Here is a 16,166-nt window from a genome sequence, read left to right as displayed (position 1 = left end):
TAGTATGGGATGATGTTTTACCTCTTCCTAAAATCCCCTCCATATCTCCAAACATCTAAGTTCTATTCACTAGTTCAGAAACAATCCAGAGTCCCTTATTCATAACCCCTGAGTATAGATACATTTCAAAATTTCAAGTTTTAAGGTTTTTAGAAAGACAGTGCAGTACATGGGCCCAATATTAGGTAACACCTCTTCCTCTCCCTCCCTTCTAGGGGCTGGGATAACAGACCATTATCAAACATTAATATTTCTGCAGCTATACAGATTGATCTTCACAATAAGTAAAATAAATAAAATTACAATTTAGTTATAATTATATATTATATTTATAAATCACTTATAATTATAAATTACTTCATATCAACCCTGGCCAGGTAGCTCAGTTTGTTAGAGCATTGTCCTGATGCGCCAAGGTTGTGGGTTTCATCCCTGGTCAGGACACATATAAGAATCACAATGAATGCACAAGTAAGTAGAACAACAAATCAATGTTGCCTCTCTCCCTCTCTCTCTCTCTCTCTCTCTCTCTCTCTCCCAAAATCAATACTTTTAGAAATGTATAAATAAAAAAATTATTTCACATCAGTTTGGGTCAGGTTTTGCTGTCAAATGAGTGTTGGTGCCAAACTTGAAAAAAAGAAAAAGAACTTTGTTTTCAGAGCCTTTTAGTCTTTTAGTATGTAGAATTGCAGATAAGGGACTAAGGGATGGTGGGCGTGTATAGCATCTCCACAAAGCCTTCTGGGGTCTCCAAGCTCTCATTTATGTTCCTTATCACTTTCTACCCCAGTGACTGCATTCCATTTAACCTAAAACTTCATCATTTGAAGATGCTCCCTTATTTTGCATACCACTAGGAATAAAAAAGCTGCCAATTAAACTATGTTATACCATTGATTGTATGATGCACCCTACTTTCAGAAGTGTTAAAAAGTGGGGGGTAGGGGGACCATGAGCCTTGGAATCCATGAAGCACAGTGTTTGTCTACATGCGTTACTTCTGGTTGACTCAGCACTGGGCCTGAAGTCCAGGGACAGGTCCACGTCCTGTCTCTGACCTCACCAGTGTTGAGAGCTTGGGCTCATTACCTAACATCCTAGCATCTTCAGTTATAAAATAAAGATAATATCAGTTCTGCCTACCTTACATGGCTGTCAAGAAGGATCTGATGAAACAATGAGAGTACAAGGGCTTTGCAAACTATAAAGCTGAAAAAAATGTAAACATCAAAAGGAAAAGAGTTATAGCCGATCAGGTCCCTGAGGGCAGATTCTGGGTCCAATTTATCTTTGTATTCCCAGCATGTCTAGCAGTGTCATTCATATAGTAGGTGGACAGATGACCATTTGTTGGTTGTTCCTTTGGCTGCACAGCATTTGAACATCTTTACCACATCTGGGAACTTCCTCATCATGAGTCTAGGAAACAAAGCCCACCACCCAGGAGAGAAGATGTAAGTCCCTTGCCACTAACAGCTCTGGAGCAGTCCATGTATTCACACTTCCATTCATCAGAGACATCTGCCTGGGCTTTGAATGCAGAGGTAGTGATGCCAAAAAACAAGGATGATAAAACTTCTGGGGACAGCGGTGGCTGCAGCAAGATGGAGGAGGAGGTTGTGCTTGCAAGCAGCACCCAGTGTCCAGCCCCAGTGAATAAACACGGCAAGCCGAAGGGTCTAGGACACAGCAAAGGCGATAGCGGTAGAGCAGCCATATTCTGACCATTCCTGCTATGAAGCTTCCACATTTGGCTCTCCAGCTCTCAGCACTTCTGTGAGCAATCCAGGATCCCCTTAATAAATTCTTCTTCTTTTAAAATCTACCAGAGTCAGTTTCTGTTGCTTCTAAGTAAAAACTATGGCTGGGTACCTTCAAAAGGATTGATTGAATGAATGAGCCAGATCATTTACTAATTGCTTTTAGCTGTGTAGCCTAATAAGTTACTTAACCTTTCTGAGCTCCAGGTTCATCATGGGTAGAATGAGAATAATATTACCTACCTCAGACACAACTATCATTATCAGGGCCTGTTGTAACCATGATTAAATGAGATGATGTATACTAAGCATTCAGCATATATCTGGTACTCAGTAAGCCCTTAGTAAATAAACAGCAATAATCTCACCTCCAAATACCAACAGTAGCAATAGCAGCATCATTCTCCTGAAGAGCTCCAGAGCATGCTTCAGTATACAGCAACAAAAAAGAGAGCATCTTGCCAAATTGTCCAGGAGTCCTCCTTGTACTTCCGAATTCAACACTTGCAAGAAAAGTTTGTGACTCTCTTACCCTCATGTGTGTTTTGTCTTCTCTTCTTCGATTTTGCCATGCAAGTGAAATATCTTATTTGTCTCTCTAAAGCTCAAGGAGAAAACAAATCACACATGTAATGGCATCTCTGGGCCCCGTTTCCTTTCCCAATTCAGCAAGAACTCAAGCCAAAACCTGTGTAAAAGAATTGAGACCTCAACCAAGATTGGAAGTTGGAGGGCCTGTAGGGGGAGCTCTCACGCCCTACAGGAAGAACTCTGTAATAGTCCTGCTCTTCTCCTCTATAAAAAATCCTCTTCTTTGTTCTAGCAAACTGCACGTGACTTACCATGGCCACATGTTCCCAACTGCAATTCTCTCTTTTCCCCAAATAAATTCTTTTTGTTGGAGGAACATCCAGCTGACTTGAAGTTTAATTTTAAGTGACACCTTTGAAAGAGTAGGGGACATGTAAAATAATCAGCTAAGTATTGTGGAGAGTCATAAAAACAATGGTGCTTATCGCCACCCTCAGGTTCATGGGAACCCCAGCTGATGTCATGATGCTGATACAGAGAGCAGAAACCAGAATCTTAAGTGTTAATATTAAATGTAACTAACACACATACACATGGTATGACTGGACATTTTAGTAAATAATCACTAGTGTTCCACAGAGTCATATTCATAATGTTAGGGTCCCTGAGGGGGCTGAATAACAGCATTCCTCTTTCTGTTCCAAATTCTAAGTTGAGAAATGAAACAAAAGCAGCAAATAGAGGTCAAAATATTCTTTTTAATAGCAATGAAGGCCAAAATAGAGGAAGTAGCCTTGTGTAAAAGCCAAATAGTAGTTAGCCAAACCCCAGAATTAAACAGAATTATCTTTCTAGATAAAGGCAACACTAGGCAAGGAGAGACCTGCCCAAAAAGAGAACATACGCTTTCTGTAGACAGTTCACACCCACGAGGGAGAAAGGCAAAGCTGAGCAAGACATGAATAATAAAGGAAAAAAAATGAGTATTGCTGTTTTAAGTCTGTAAGTTTTGGAGTGATTTCATTATTCAGCAACAGGTAACTGAAATAGCAGTAAAAATGGGATGATACAGGATTGCACAAAAAAGGATTTTTATCCCAGGTTTGGGTGTGGGGAGAGACCAGGGAGATTTCCTGGAGAAAATAACTCATGAGTTCTGCCAGCGTCTCTAAGCCAGATCCACTCATCCTCAGAAAATGTCCACTGCTTCATGATTTCCATAGGAAGCTGAGCAGGCTTCCCCACGACCCAACCCAATATATAGCCTGTCTCTCCAGTGAAACACTCAGATGTGAGACTCTGGTCTTGAGCTCAAACACACACTTTGCACCACCTCACACTCTTCACAACTCTCTAGGAAGAGCTGTGATGTTTTTGAAATTTATTGTCTCAGAGCACTTTAAGATCACTTTATAGGACGTCTCATTTCCTGCTTCCATTCCTACAGCTCTATTCACTGCATTCATACTGTCTTTTTCTTTGAAAATCCTGCCATGCTCCCTTCATCAGTGCAGGCCATGTCTTCTACTTTAGCTTCTTCTAGTGAACTAGTATCCTCAAGGTTGCAATGACCTCTGAGCCTCCATTTCCATTCCCAAACATCCATCTTGCAGGTACAGGGGTCCCTCGGTAACTGCAGGGAATTGATTCCAGGACATCTTGCAGATAACAAAATCCATTCCATTGGTGCTCAAGTCCCTTGTATAAAATGGCATAGTATTTGCACATAACCTACTCACCTCCTCCTGTATATGTTAAATCATCTCTAGATTACTTGTAATACCTAATACAAAGTAAATGCTACGTAAATAGTTGTTGTCCTGTATTGTTTAAGGATCACCTTTCTGGAATTTTTTTAAATAGTTTTGATTCACATATGTGGAACCCACAGATATGAAGGACTGGCTGTATATACAGTAGCAGGGCATGTAAAAGTCTTTGCTGAACACCTGTGTTAATTTGGTAGACTAATAGAATAACAAAATTTTAAAATATTTTGGTTCAAACACAATGGAAGTTTACCCACATAAACAGTCCAAAATAGTTCAGCCACCATGAGAAAAGAACATGGTGGGAGGTGTCATGTGGTGGGAGGTTTCTACAGCCAGGCCTTGGTGTGGTACATGTAACTTCTACTTATATTCCATTGGCTAGAACTCAACCACAAGGTCACACCTAACTGCAGGTTATGTTCCCAGAAAAGTGGAAATTAGGATTTGGTGAGCAGCTAGTAATCTCTGCCAAACCCCCCAATATAACCCATATTTCCCCAAGCTGTGAATACAAATGGGGTCCCATTAACGTTTCTCCGACTCTTCCCCTCTACCCTCTTACACAAGATCTCCAGCTCCATGGCAACTTCCTCACTGTACTGTGGGGGCTGTAACATCTCCTGGAATGAACCTCCTGGTATTACACGGAAGCCCATTAAAGGCTAAAATTGCACAGTAATGTAAAATGAGGAAAGTAATATAAAGAGAAGAAAACACTTCCTCCTGTCTTTCTGCTTATTCCTTTTAGGGATAAATAGTATAACTTTTTTTTCTTTTTTATTGAATTTACTTTGGGGTGACATTGGCTAATACAATTATGCAGGGTTCAGTGTACGATTCTATAACACAACATCTGTACAATGTATTGTGTGTTCACCACCCCAAGCCAAGGCTCCTTCCATCACCATCTACCCCTCCTTTACCCTCTTCTACCCCCACCGACTCCACTCCCTTTCCTTCTGTTAATCACCATACTCTCGTCTGTGTCTATGAGTTGTTTTGTTTTTGTTTTTGTTTTCTCTTAATTCCTTCACCTTTTTCACCCAGTCCTGCAATCTCTTTTCCTCTGACAGCTGTCAGTCTGTTCTCTTATCTATGAATCTGTTTCTATTTTGTTTATTTTGTTCATTAGCTTCCACATATGAGTGAAATCATATGATACTTGTCTTTCTCTGACTGGCCTATTTCACTTAGCATAATGCTCTGCAGGTCCATCCATGCTATCACGAAGGCTAAGATTTTCATTTTTATGGCCCAGTAGTATTCCATTCTGTAAATGTACCACAGCCTTTTTATCTATTCATCTACTGACGTACACTTGGGCTCTTTCCAAATCTTGGCTATTGTAAATAATGCTACAATGAACATAGGGATGAATGTATTCTTTTGAATTGGTTGTTCGGGTTTCTTCAGATATATTCCCAGAGTGAAATAGCTGGGTCGTAAGGCGATTTCATTTTTAATTTTTTGAGGTAACTCCGTCCTGCTTTCCACAGTGACTGCACCAGTCCGCATTCTCACCAACAGTGCACCAAGGTTCCCCTTTCTCCACATCCTTGCCAGCCCTTGTTAGTGTACTCTGAACAGTGCTTACCTGTAGGAAATAAGGATGAGAATCAGGACGGGAAAGGACTTCTGTTTTGTTTTATAAATTACTCTACTGTTTGAACTTTTATCATAAACCTGTATAGTCACAAAAGTAGTTTAATTTTTAATGAAAATGATTACGATTAAATCGACCTATCTTAACTTCATCGCCTCTGGGCAGAAGATAGCGTTCTAATATAGAAAATTACATGAAAGGGAGTGGATGAAATAAAAGCAGCAAGCAAATAGTGTTCTGGGGCGCTAAGCTCTCCTGAGCAGCTTTGGGAGTGCAGGCGGCTGGTCTAACGGTTTAAGAACGGCCCGCACATACCGTTAGGAGGCGCTCGCGAAGCCACAGCAGGATTTCCCGCCCTCTCCGTTACTTGTCCCAGTAACCCAGGCGCGCGGGCGACCGAGGGTAACCTCGCTGTCGGGGGAAGGACACTCCCCCCCCCGCCCCGACTCTCGCCTGCTCCTTCTCAGCCAATGGGAAGGCAGCGCACGAGCCAGCCGGACATTTGCCCTCACCGACTCCTCCCCTAAACAATTAGAACCCAGTTGTACAATCACCTTGCCCAAGGCTTTAGACTTTTCCAATCACAACTCTAGTTCCCGATTCCAAGCTCCGCCCTCCCTGGCAGCCCCTCATTTATTCCCGGCCAGAGTCACCTTTGCATTACAAACGTTCCGCCCCGCCCTCTGCCTACCTTGTTGCGTTAGGCCCCGCCCCTTAATAGGACCGACCAATAATTGGGAGCTCCTTGAGCCACTGGGCGGGTCTGCAGCCAATGCGCACGCCGTGGGCGGGCTCCGGGCCGGAATTCGGGGTGTAGGTATAGCGCTGTGCCCACATTTGGGGCGCAAGGAACTGAGGGGATCCCTGGGGGGCACCCGGAGCTAAGATGGCGTCTGCTGCAGAGGGGGACGTGGGAACGGTGGCAGAGCTGGCAAGGGTGCTGCGGTGGGGTTTCGAGGATCTGAGCCTTAACAAGTTGGCGACGTCCCTGGGCGCGTCAGAACAGGCGCTGAGGCTCATCATCTCCATCTTCCTGGGTAAGGACCCTCGTGCCTCCTTCCGCCCTCTCGCGGAGTCCGCGGGGAATGGGGACGTGACCTCCCCCTCGTCCCAGAGCCAGCCAGGAGGGTTTTGTGGGGTGTGGATGTGAATCCTAAAACACACCATCTAGCTATTGAAAGATAAGTCTTGTCTCGAGTCTGGGGGTGCTGTGCCCTCTGAACCTCTTAACCTTTTCATCTTCTCTTCGACCCGTGCTGTACCCTTATTTGGCGCCACCACCCTCTCAACTTACCATAATCTACCCCGTGTCCCCATGAGCTATCCTCATTTGTCTCTCTTGAATTCTACTCTTTGGCCATGTGCACTGCTGTCTGTTATTAATACAGGGGTGGGCAAAAGTAATGAGTATGCGAAACACAGAGTTTATTATTTATTAATTATTCTATTATTTTCCATACGACTAACTGTAAACCTACTTTTGTCCCCCTGTATCATCCCTCACAGGCTTCTTATTGGTAGCATAGGGCCCCTAACTTAAGTCTTTTAGCCCTGAGGGCCTCCGCAGCCCCATACTGAGTCTCTGTTTTGTGCATTGTCAGCTTATATTACACTTTCATCTCTTTTCTGTCCCATTTCTAATGTTTTATTCTTATACCATGTGGCTTTATTTTTTTATTTTTTTCTTTCTTAACCACTCACCTGTCATTTACACTGGAAATCGTTTTAAGACGGGGCTTGGGAAACAGGACTGACAACCGCCTTATAAACTGTCCATGCTACCCCAAGCGTTCATTATCTGTATGGTTCAAAGGATATAGTGTATGTGAATTTATGTCATAACAAACTGTTATAAATGATTTATAGGCTTTTTTACTGCCTCCTTCCTACATGTATTTTTTTGTTGTTTGTTTTTTGTTTGTTTTGTTTTTTAATATGTGGAAGCAGCATGCTGCTTAGAAACTGAGACCCTGGACGGGCTACTTAACCTCTCTGACCCCAGTTTTCTTAAATATGGCATGAAAACAATAATGCCTACCTGATAGGATTGCTGTAAAGTGCTGTAGGAATTCAAAGGTCAAGATTCGATATATAACTATGTGAGTAGTTGGAAGATTTTATGAATGCTATGGGACTTTAGCTAGGAGAGTGGGGGTGGGATAAGAGCAGAGGGTGAGAGAACTGAACAGTGTGAAGTTTTGAGATAAAGTTGGGCAGTTGTGGAACGTCTCAAATACCCAAAAGAAGTTTGGAATTTATCCAATTGTCAGTAGAGATATTGACATATAATATCACCTAAGAGTGTTAACTGGATCTAGATAATGGGAGAGGCATTAATTCATATCTAAACAACCTTTGCTAATATCATTGTCATTTGCCTATACTTATCAAACTAAGATGATCTTCCTTTCTTCCAAGTAAAGGTTGCCTTTTCCCTCCCTTGTAGAATTGTAAAGTTTTAGAAGTGAAAGGGACCTTAGGTTGTGTTACTTCCTCAGTACCACCCAGATCTTACCCAAATTTATCAGTACCCCCATCTAGGGTTCTTTATACCACACTAACTTTTAACTTCCCACTCCTTTAACCTTGTTTCTGACCCACTTATTTGTTGGGATTGGGATTGACAATTAGAAGTATTTACATTAGTTAGGAAGCTCTCTGTTGATATCTCAACTATAAATTGAAAATGTAACACAGTAGCGACCAATTATAAAGGGTAGCTTGTTAAATGGAGTCAGGGCTGGAATTAGGACTTGGAATTCAACCTTTTTGTGCTGCCAATAAAATACTACCTGTGCAGTACTGATGGGCAACTGCTGTGTACTGTCATGGGCATGCAACTCACTAGGAAATTGTTTTCTCTATATCCTACCCTCCCGAGCCCCCTTGCCCATTCTACCATTTCCCGTATTTCCCCTTCGTATCTCACATATGCCACTGCCTTAAGTAATTCATAGTATTTCTCATTTTTAGATCAACTTGGGGCTTCATGTTGCCTCATATCAGGCATTGCTTTTCCACATGGATATGGAGGATTGTATTTTTTAGGAATAGTTAAGTACATACATGCAAACATAAATTGATAAGCTTCACCTGTGGTGCATGGAAGACAGAGTGTATTCTGGTTGTAAATCTGTTTCATATTATAATTTCTGTGTATTATAACCTAGAAACCAGTACCTTTCAGCAGTGGGGTTCCTGGTTCCTGAACCCTCTCTTTGGGAACTGGGATACTGAAGGAAATCTTTGCTATGGGTACCTAGAAGACCTGTAGTCCAAAATTATTTCTGGCTCACTTTCTACTATTTCAATATTAATTTGGGTTAAAAGTACCTAAACGCAGATACCCCAAGGGAGGAGTTCGGTGTATCAGACATTCACATTTCAAGGTGTGAATAATTTTGAATTATAATAGATAGTCTCATTATTGTGTCCTTAGCATCTTACTTTCCCTGCTTGAATTCTGTGTGCTGATCTTGGGGTGGGCTGGAGAGCATTAAAGCACTAGCTTTCATAACTTTTTAAATGGGACTTATGGTAAGAAATATGTTTTACATTATGACCCAGTACATATATATGTGTAGACATGTATTTTAAACAAAAGTTTTGGGAAATACTACTTACCTTTACTGTAGGGAGCGTGTTTAGCTATTTTCTATCTTATTTTTAGTATTGTTTATGACCCACTAATTGATTTCATGACCCACTAATGAGTTACACCAAGTAGCTTGAAAAATCCGAGTAAGAGTCTGTAATTTTTCATATTCAGTATTTCAGGAAAAGAGTAAGACTGCTGCACTGGAATATTGCAAATAGCCACAAGACTCTATTAAAGGGGTGTGTATACATCTTATCTATGATTGCAGGGAGTTTGGTGGAAGATGAATTTTGCTATGAGCCCTGATGCTGGCAAATGATACTGGAAAACATCTCCTCTTCAACAGCTTGGGTCTCATCACTCCTTAGCATAATAACATGAATTGTTCCAAATAAATTCAATAAAATGTACCTACAGTGAGTCAAGTCCTATATTTGACCCTGCAAGGGCAAGGGCAGTGATGCAGCATGAGTAATAGAGCTACGCCCTCAAAGGTATTCTGTTCGGGTCTATTGGGGGTAGAGAATGGGCATGAGATAAGTACTCTAAGAACCACAATAAAAGGCAGATATCTAAGGGCCATAAGAGAATTACTAAGCTTTATGAGATTTAAAAATTGGGCCTTAAATGAACTTTGAAAGTTGAATAAGGTTTCAGCAGATTGAAATGATAAGACAGAAGGAATAGCATGAGCAAAAGCACTGAGGTAATAATGTGTGGTGACACTTCCAAAGAGCAGTAAGTAGTCTAGTTTGACTAAAGCAATACATACTTGAGTAGAGAAGTGAGGGAAAATAAGACTGGGAAGGTAGGTTATGGAGCCTTGAAGGCCAAGGTAATGTGTTTGTACTTAATTAAGTGCGTGATAGGGAGCCATTGGAAATATTTGAAAGGGGAATAATGTGACCAAAGCTGTATTAGGAAGATAATATAATTAAGGGTAATTTGAAGTGGACATAGACAAGAGGTAGGAAATCTAATAAGAGGGAACATAATCCAAATAGTGAAAATGACTTAGATGCAATGTGGTTGCACTAAGAGGGGAAAGGAGGGATCTCATGTGAGATATTTTTGGAATACAGAATTTTCTGAAAGGTAGATTCTGTAAACAATTCCACCTACACAGCTGCTCATGCCAGAAACCCAAGAATCAGCCTTGTCATCTCCCCACATCCTAGTCACTAAGTCCAATCAATATTACCTCCAAATTGTGTCTCAGATACATCCACTTTTCTCCATCACCACAGCCACTGACCATCTGTCACCAGAACCACCCACGTAGCCTCCTGAATGGTCTCTAATTCTGTTCTTATCCACTAGTCTATTCTCCAAAAGCAGCCAGTGGTCCAGTGCTGTGCCTCTCCTGCTCAGGGGCTTTTACACGTGGCTGGTAAGCCCCTGCCTGCTGCCCAAAGCCTCATCTCAAGCAAATTCACAACCTTTTAGCCTTGTGGCCTTTTCTCAGTTCCTCAGAAAAGACATTAAGCCCTTTCCTACCCCAGAACCATTGTACCTGCTCATCCCACTGCCTAGAATGCTCTTGTTGCTTACCTGACAGACTCCTTTTTGTCTTTTGGGGCTCGGTTCAGATTGTCACTTCCTCAGAAAGTTCTTTCCTGTGGCTCTCTTTTTAACATATGTTCCTCCTTGTACTTCCTCATACTAACAAATTTCCTTACAAGTATACATTCTAATTTGTAATTATATATTTGTAGATGAGGACAGAAACCATGTAAGTTTTGTTTACCACAGTGTACCCAAAGTTTAACACAGTACCTGCCTTATAGAAGAGGCATATTATTTGTTGAAAAAGTCAATAGGAGAATGAGTGACTTGGCAACTGATTAAATGGAGGATGAAGAAGTAGTTTAAAAACAAAGCCCTGGCTGGCATGGCTCAGTGGATTGAGTATCAGCCTGTGAACCAAAGGGTCGCCAGTTCAATTCCCAGTCAGTGCACATGCCTGGGTTGTGGGCCAAGTCTCCAATTGGAGGCACGCAAGAGGCAACCACACACTGATGTTTCTCTCCCTTCCTTTCCCTCTTTGTAAAAATAAGTAAATAAAATCTTTTTTTTTTTTTTAATCAAAACTCTGTCCATCTGCCTGGGTAGTTGGAAAGATGACAGTATCTTTCACAAATGCACAGAGGTCAATAGGAAAATTAGATATTTTTCCGTGCCAGATAATGATCTAGTTTTGGATTTGCTTTAGGTTCCAAGGCACCTCTAGGTGTCTTGAGAATTGTGAAGCCACTAAACTAAGCTCAGGACAGAAGTCGGGCTAAAGATACACTTTTAGGGGTCCATATGGTACCATAATTGAATCAGGAGGGGAATGAAATGCCATGGAAAAGTTTATAGGATAGAATAGAACCTAGTTCATGTTGATGGGGTATGTTGCTATCCCTCATTGATAACAATAGAAGACATTAAGGATTTGCTACATACCAGACATTGTTAGAAGTGTTCGGCAGTACCCCATCTAAACCTAACAATTACCCATAAGATAATTACGGTACTGTTCTTTCTCTTGCCTAAGGTCACATCCATTTCTACCTAACTCTGTAGAGTCCTGCTTTTTACCTACTGCAAATTGGGAGCATATGGAGGTGGAAAAGATAAATGTCCTTGATATCCTTTTCTCTTTTCACTCTGTGTGGTTAAACCAAGATGTAATCAGCATATGAGATACCTCTCAGCTTCCAAAGCTGGAGGTGGCCAAATAGAGCAGATGGCCACCCTGCTTAGTATGAGTGTTCTCTAGCTTGGGCCAGGACTGTGGCTTGGCTGTTAGACTGATCAAAAGTGTACTTGGGGGTAAGGATTCATTCATCAGAGGTTCAGAATTAGCATCACTGTGGTTAGCAACCTTTAAAATCAAAGGAGGTTCTGCAATTTAGTTCTCTTTGAACCAAAGTCAGGTCTGGCCCTTCAGAACTAAATCTGTTTTTCAATGCAAAAAGCTTTCTTCAGGTAGCATTGCAATGACAATACAAAAAGACCAAAACTAAGCTAGATGGAAATTACACAGCATAAACTGAACAAGTGGGACTTCTGACCATAATACAAAGCAAGGTCCAAGAATTCTACTATATAATAAGGAGGTGATCCTAAATGACTTTCAAGTCCTCTTCCAATTCTAGAAGTCTAGATACATTCTACATTTTTAGACTATCTTTATTCTTTTTGTTTTGTTTTAAGATTTTATTTATTTTCAGAGAAAGGAGAAGGGAGGGAGAATGAGAGGGAGAGAAACATCGACTGGTTGCCTCTTGCATGCCCCCAAGTGGGGGCCTGGCCCACAACCCAGGCATGTGCCCTGACTGAGAATCGAACCAACGACCTTTTGATTCACAGGCTGGTACTAAATCCACTGATCCACACCAGCCTCAACTATCTTTGTTCTAATCCATAGCTACAAATTTATCATAAGCTAAACTTTCCTGTCTGGGGATTTTTTTATTTATTTACTTTTTTAGAGAGAGGGAAAGGAGGGAGAAAGAGGGAGAGAAACATCGATGTGAGAAGCTTCCATCTGTTACCTCTAGTACTCACCCCAATAGGAACCAAACCTGTAACCCAGGCATGTGCCCTGACCAGGAATCAAACCAGCAACCTTTCACTTTGCGAGATGACACTCAACCAACTGAGCCATACCAGTCAGGGCTGGGGATTTTTTTTAAATATGTTTTTCCAATTACTTACCTGTATATACTCCAGTATCTTAAATTGCACAAAATTTCATGTTTTGAATGCCATTTTAGCTTTAATGTCAAATAGAATCAGTTATTTGCAGAGGCATGTGTAAATTAAGACCCATGAGAATATATGCACAAACAAATTTAACAAAAATAATTACATACCCACTGACATTAACTCTGTATGGGCAGCCATGGGAACCCACTGGAGGTGTTCAGTCCCACAAGCTTTTAAACATGGGATTTGGTCTTAAAAAGAAAATAGCATTTCAGCCAGACCTTAAAGAGTATGGAAGATTCTGATCAGGTAGAGATAAAAAGGAGAGCTTTTCAGCTGCAGAGAATAATGAGCATATATGTGAAGATCAGGAAAAGTGAGATACATCTGAGGAACAGCAAGTAGTCCATTTTGGCTAGAACAATAAAGGGTCCATAAAGGAGTAGTAGGGAAAAACTCAGTAGACCTCTCAGGTGTGGGGAAGTGGGGGACAGGGTAAGGTGTTAGGATGTGCATTGCCTTTAGAGACCTGCAGTCCTAGGTGCAAATTCTGGATTAAATGTGTGCTACCTGTTTCACCATAGGTAATTACTAAACTTCACCTGTTCATTTCTTAATGTTCCCAAAGGCTGAACTTACTAAAGAATTGAGGTCAAGAGTAAGGCAATTTATCTTGATAAATAATTTTTATATTATATTTAATTCATAACAAGCGGCAATATTTCAAAACAGAATGCAAAATTTACATGATTTTTTAAAAGATGATATAGTCACCAAAAAAAATTTCTTGTTGCTCAAGAACTGCATTCTTTTTACAGATATGTTCATTCTCTTCTGCCCTGGAAAAGTTAGGGAAGCATTTCATTGCTCGTTGGGGTGCTGTGAAGACTAAATGAGATAAACTGTGTAAACTATTGACCAAGTCTGACCCAATGTAGTTTTAAATAATTGTCCTCTCCCTTCCCTCAATAAGTATTCATCTTCCTTTCCTAAGAGACTCAAAAGTGTGGTCTTGGGACCAGCAGCATCAGCATCTCCTAGGAACTTGTTAGAAATTCAGATTCTCAGGTCTACCTCAGACCTACTGAATTAGAAACTCTGAGGATGGGGCCCAGGGATCTGTTTTAACAAGCCCTCCGGGTTATATTGATTACCCTGAAGCTTGAGGATCACTGGTTTAGTATACAGTCGTACACCACATAACAACATTCTGGTCAAGTCAGACCACATATACAACAGTGATGGTCCCGTAAGATTATAGTGGAGCTGAAAAAGTCCTAAAGATGTTGTAGCCATCATAACACCACTCACATAAACAAACCTACTGCACTGCCAGTCATAAAAAAGTGTAGCACATAAAGTCAGGGACAGTACTAATACTTGATAATGATAACACACAACTATGCTACTGGTTTGTGTATTTACCATACTTTTATTATTATTTTAGAGTGTACTTTTTCTACTTATAAAAAAAAGTTTTTCAGCCCTGGCTGGTGTGGCTTAGTGGATTGAGCACCGGCCTGTGAACCAAAGGGTCGCTAGTTCGATTCCCAGTCAGGGCACATGCCTGGGTTGCAGGCCAGGTCCCCAGTTGGGGCCACATGAGAGGCAACCACACATTGATGTTTCTCTCCCTTTCTTTCTCCCTCCCTTCCCCTCTCTCTAAAAATAAATAAAAAAATCTTTTTTTAAAAGTTTTCTATAAAACAGCATGTTGTATAACACTGGCAGCAGCCTGATACTCTTGTGTTTGCCGTGTTTACCTTGTCTCTTTATTGCATCACTTTCTCTTGTGCTTGATTTAAGCGTGTGTTTTGTGCCATATGCATGCCAAACGGGGCTATAGCCTAGGAGCAATAAGCTATACCATCTAGGTTTGTGTAAGTGATGTTCACCTGGTGATGGAATTGCATAATAATGTATTTTTCAGAACGTATCCCTGTCATTAAGTACTACATGACTGTATTTCTTCAAGTATCTGTTGTATAAAACTTGATGTCTTAATAGTACCTTAAACTTTTTGAAATGTCATTGTACCTTGTGATCTTTAGAATAAACAAAATGCTCTCAGGTTCTTTACAGCTTAGTTTTTTCCATTTGCTAACATATTATGTTATTCTTCAAATATTATTATTACTGAATCATATTATTAATATCATTATAACATCATTACATCATTATCATTTTATTATCATAACTATCATCATTACCTACACCACTTGTTTCACACTTTTCTAAGGTTTTATTTTTTATTTTTATTTTTTAAACACTGCCAGAGCACTCTGTACCGTTTTTTACTGTATTATTATTATTATTATTATTGAGAAACATCGATTTGCTGTTCCACTTATTTATGCATTCATTGGTTGCTTCTTGTATGTGCCCTGACTGGGGGTTGAACCAATGCCCTTGGTGTATGGGACTATGCTCTAACCAACTGAGCTACCCGGCCAGGGCAGATTTTACTTATTTATAGAGAGAGGGGAAGAGAGGAAGAAAGAGAGGTAGAGAAACATCAATCTATTGCCTCCAATACGCATCCCAACCAGGGACCAAACCCATACCCCAGGCACATGCCCTGACCAGGAATCGGACCATGACCTTTCACTTTATAGGATAACACCCAGCTGAGCCACACCAGTCAGGGCAAAAATGACTCTATATTTAATCTTCTCATCAGCCCTGGCTGGTGTGGCTCAGTGGATTGAGCACTGGCCTGTGAACCAAAAGGTCACCCGTTCGATTCCCAGTCAGGGCACATGTCTCGATTGCCGGCCACATCCCCAGTTGGGAGTGTGCAAGAAGCAACAGATCAATGTATCTTTCACACATTAATGTTTATCTCCCTCCCTTCCTCCCTCCGTCCCCTCTCTCTAAAAATAAATAAAGCTTTTTTAAGTATTCATATTTTTATTTTATTCTAAAATATATAATTTTTAAAAATATTTTTTAAGATTCTTACCAAATCTTAAAGTAATAATGAGATACTGATACAGGAAGGAGTAGATTGTTTCCAGCTTGGATGGTCAGGGATAAATTGGACTTCATCGAAATTAAAAACTTTTGTGCATCAAAGGATACTATCAAGAAAGTGAAACGATAACCCCCAGATTAAAAAATATATATTTGATAATCATTTTTGTGATAAGGGCCTAGTGTCCAGACTAGCAAGAATTGTCATAAGTCAATAATTAAGAGACAAA

The 16,166-nt window shown here is 40.7% G+C and overlaps 1 protein-coding gene across 1 annotated transcript in view; it reads left to right on the top strand.

Moving 5' to 3' along the window:
• The first annotated feature begins 6,442 nt into the window (after window positions 1-6,442).
• Window positions 6,443-16,166, top strand: part of LPCAT3 (lysophosphatidylcholine acyltransferase 3) — a 35,975-nt gene continuing 26,251 nt past the window's right edge. The window contains exon 1 of the mRNA XM_090272792.1: window positions 6,443-6,706. Coding sequence (XP_090128918.1) covers window positions 6,556-6,706 — 151 coding nt within the window. The 5' untranslated portion in view covers window positions 6,443-6,555. The remainder of the gene's footprint in view (window positions 6,707-16,166) is intronic.

Source organism: Furipterus horrens, unplaced genomic scaffold (assembly GCF_987537825.1).
Source record: "Furipterus horrens unplaced genomic scaffold, mFurHor1.1.pri manual_scaffold_4, whole genome shotgun sequence".
Taxonomy (NCBI): domain Eukaryota; kingdom Metazoa; phylum Chordata; class Mammalia; order Chiroptera; family Furipteridae; genus Furipterus; species Furipterus horrens.
Note: the sequence above shows the minus strand (reverse complement) of the source record. Positions and strands in the feature narration are given on the sequence as shown.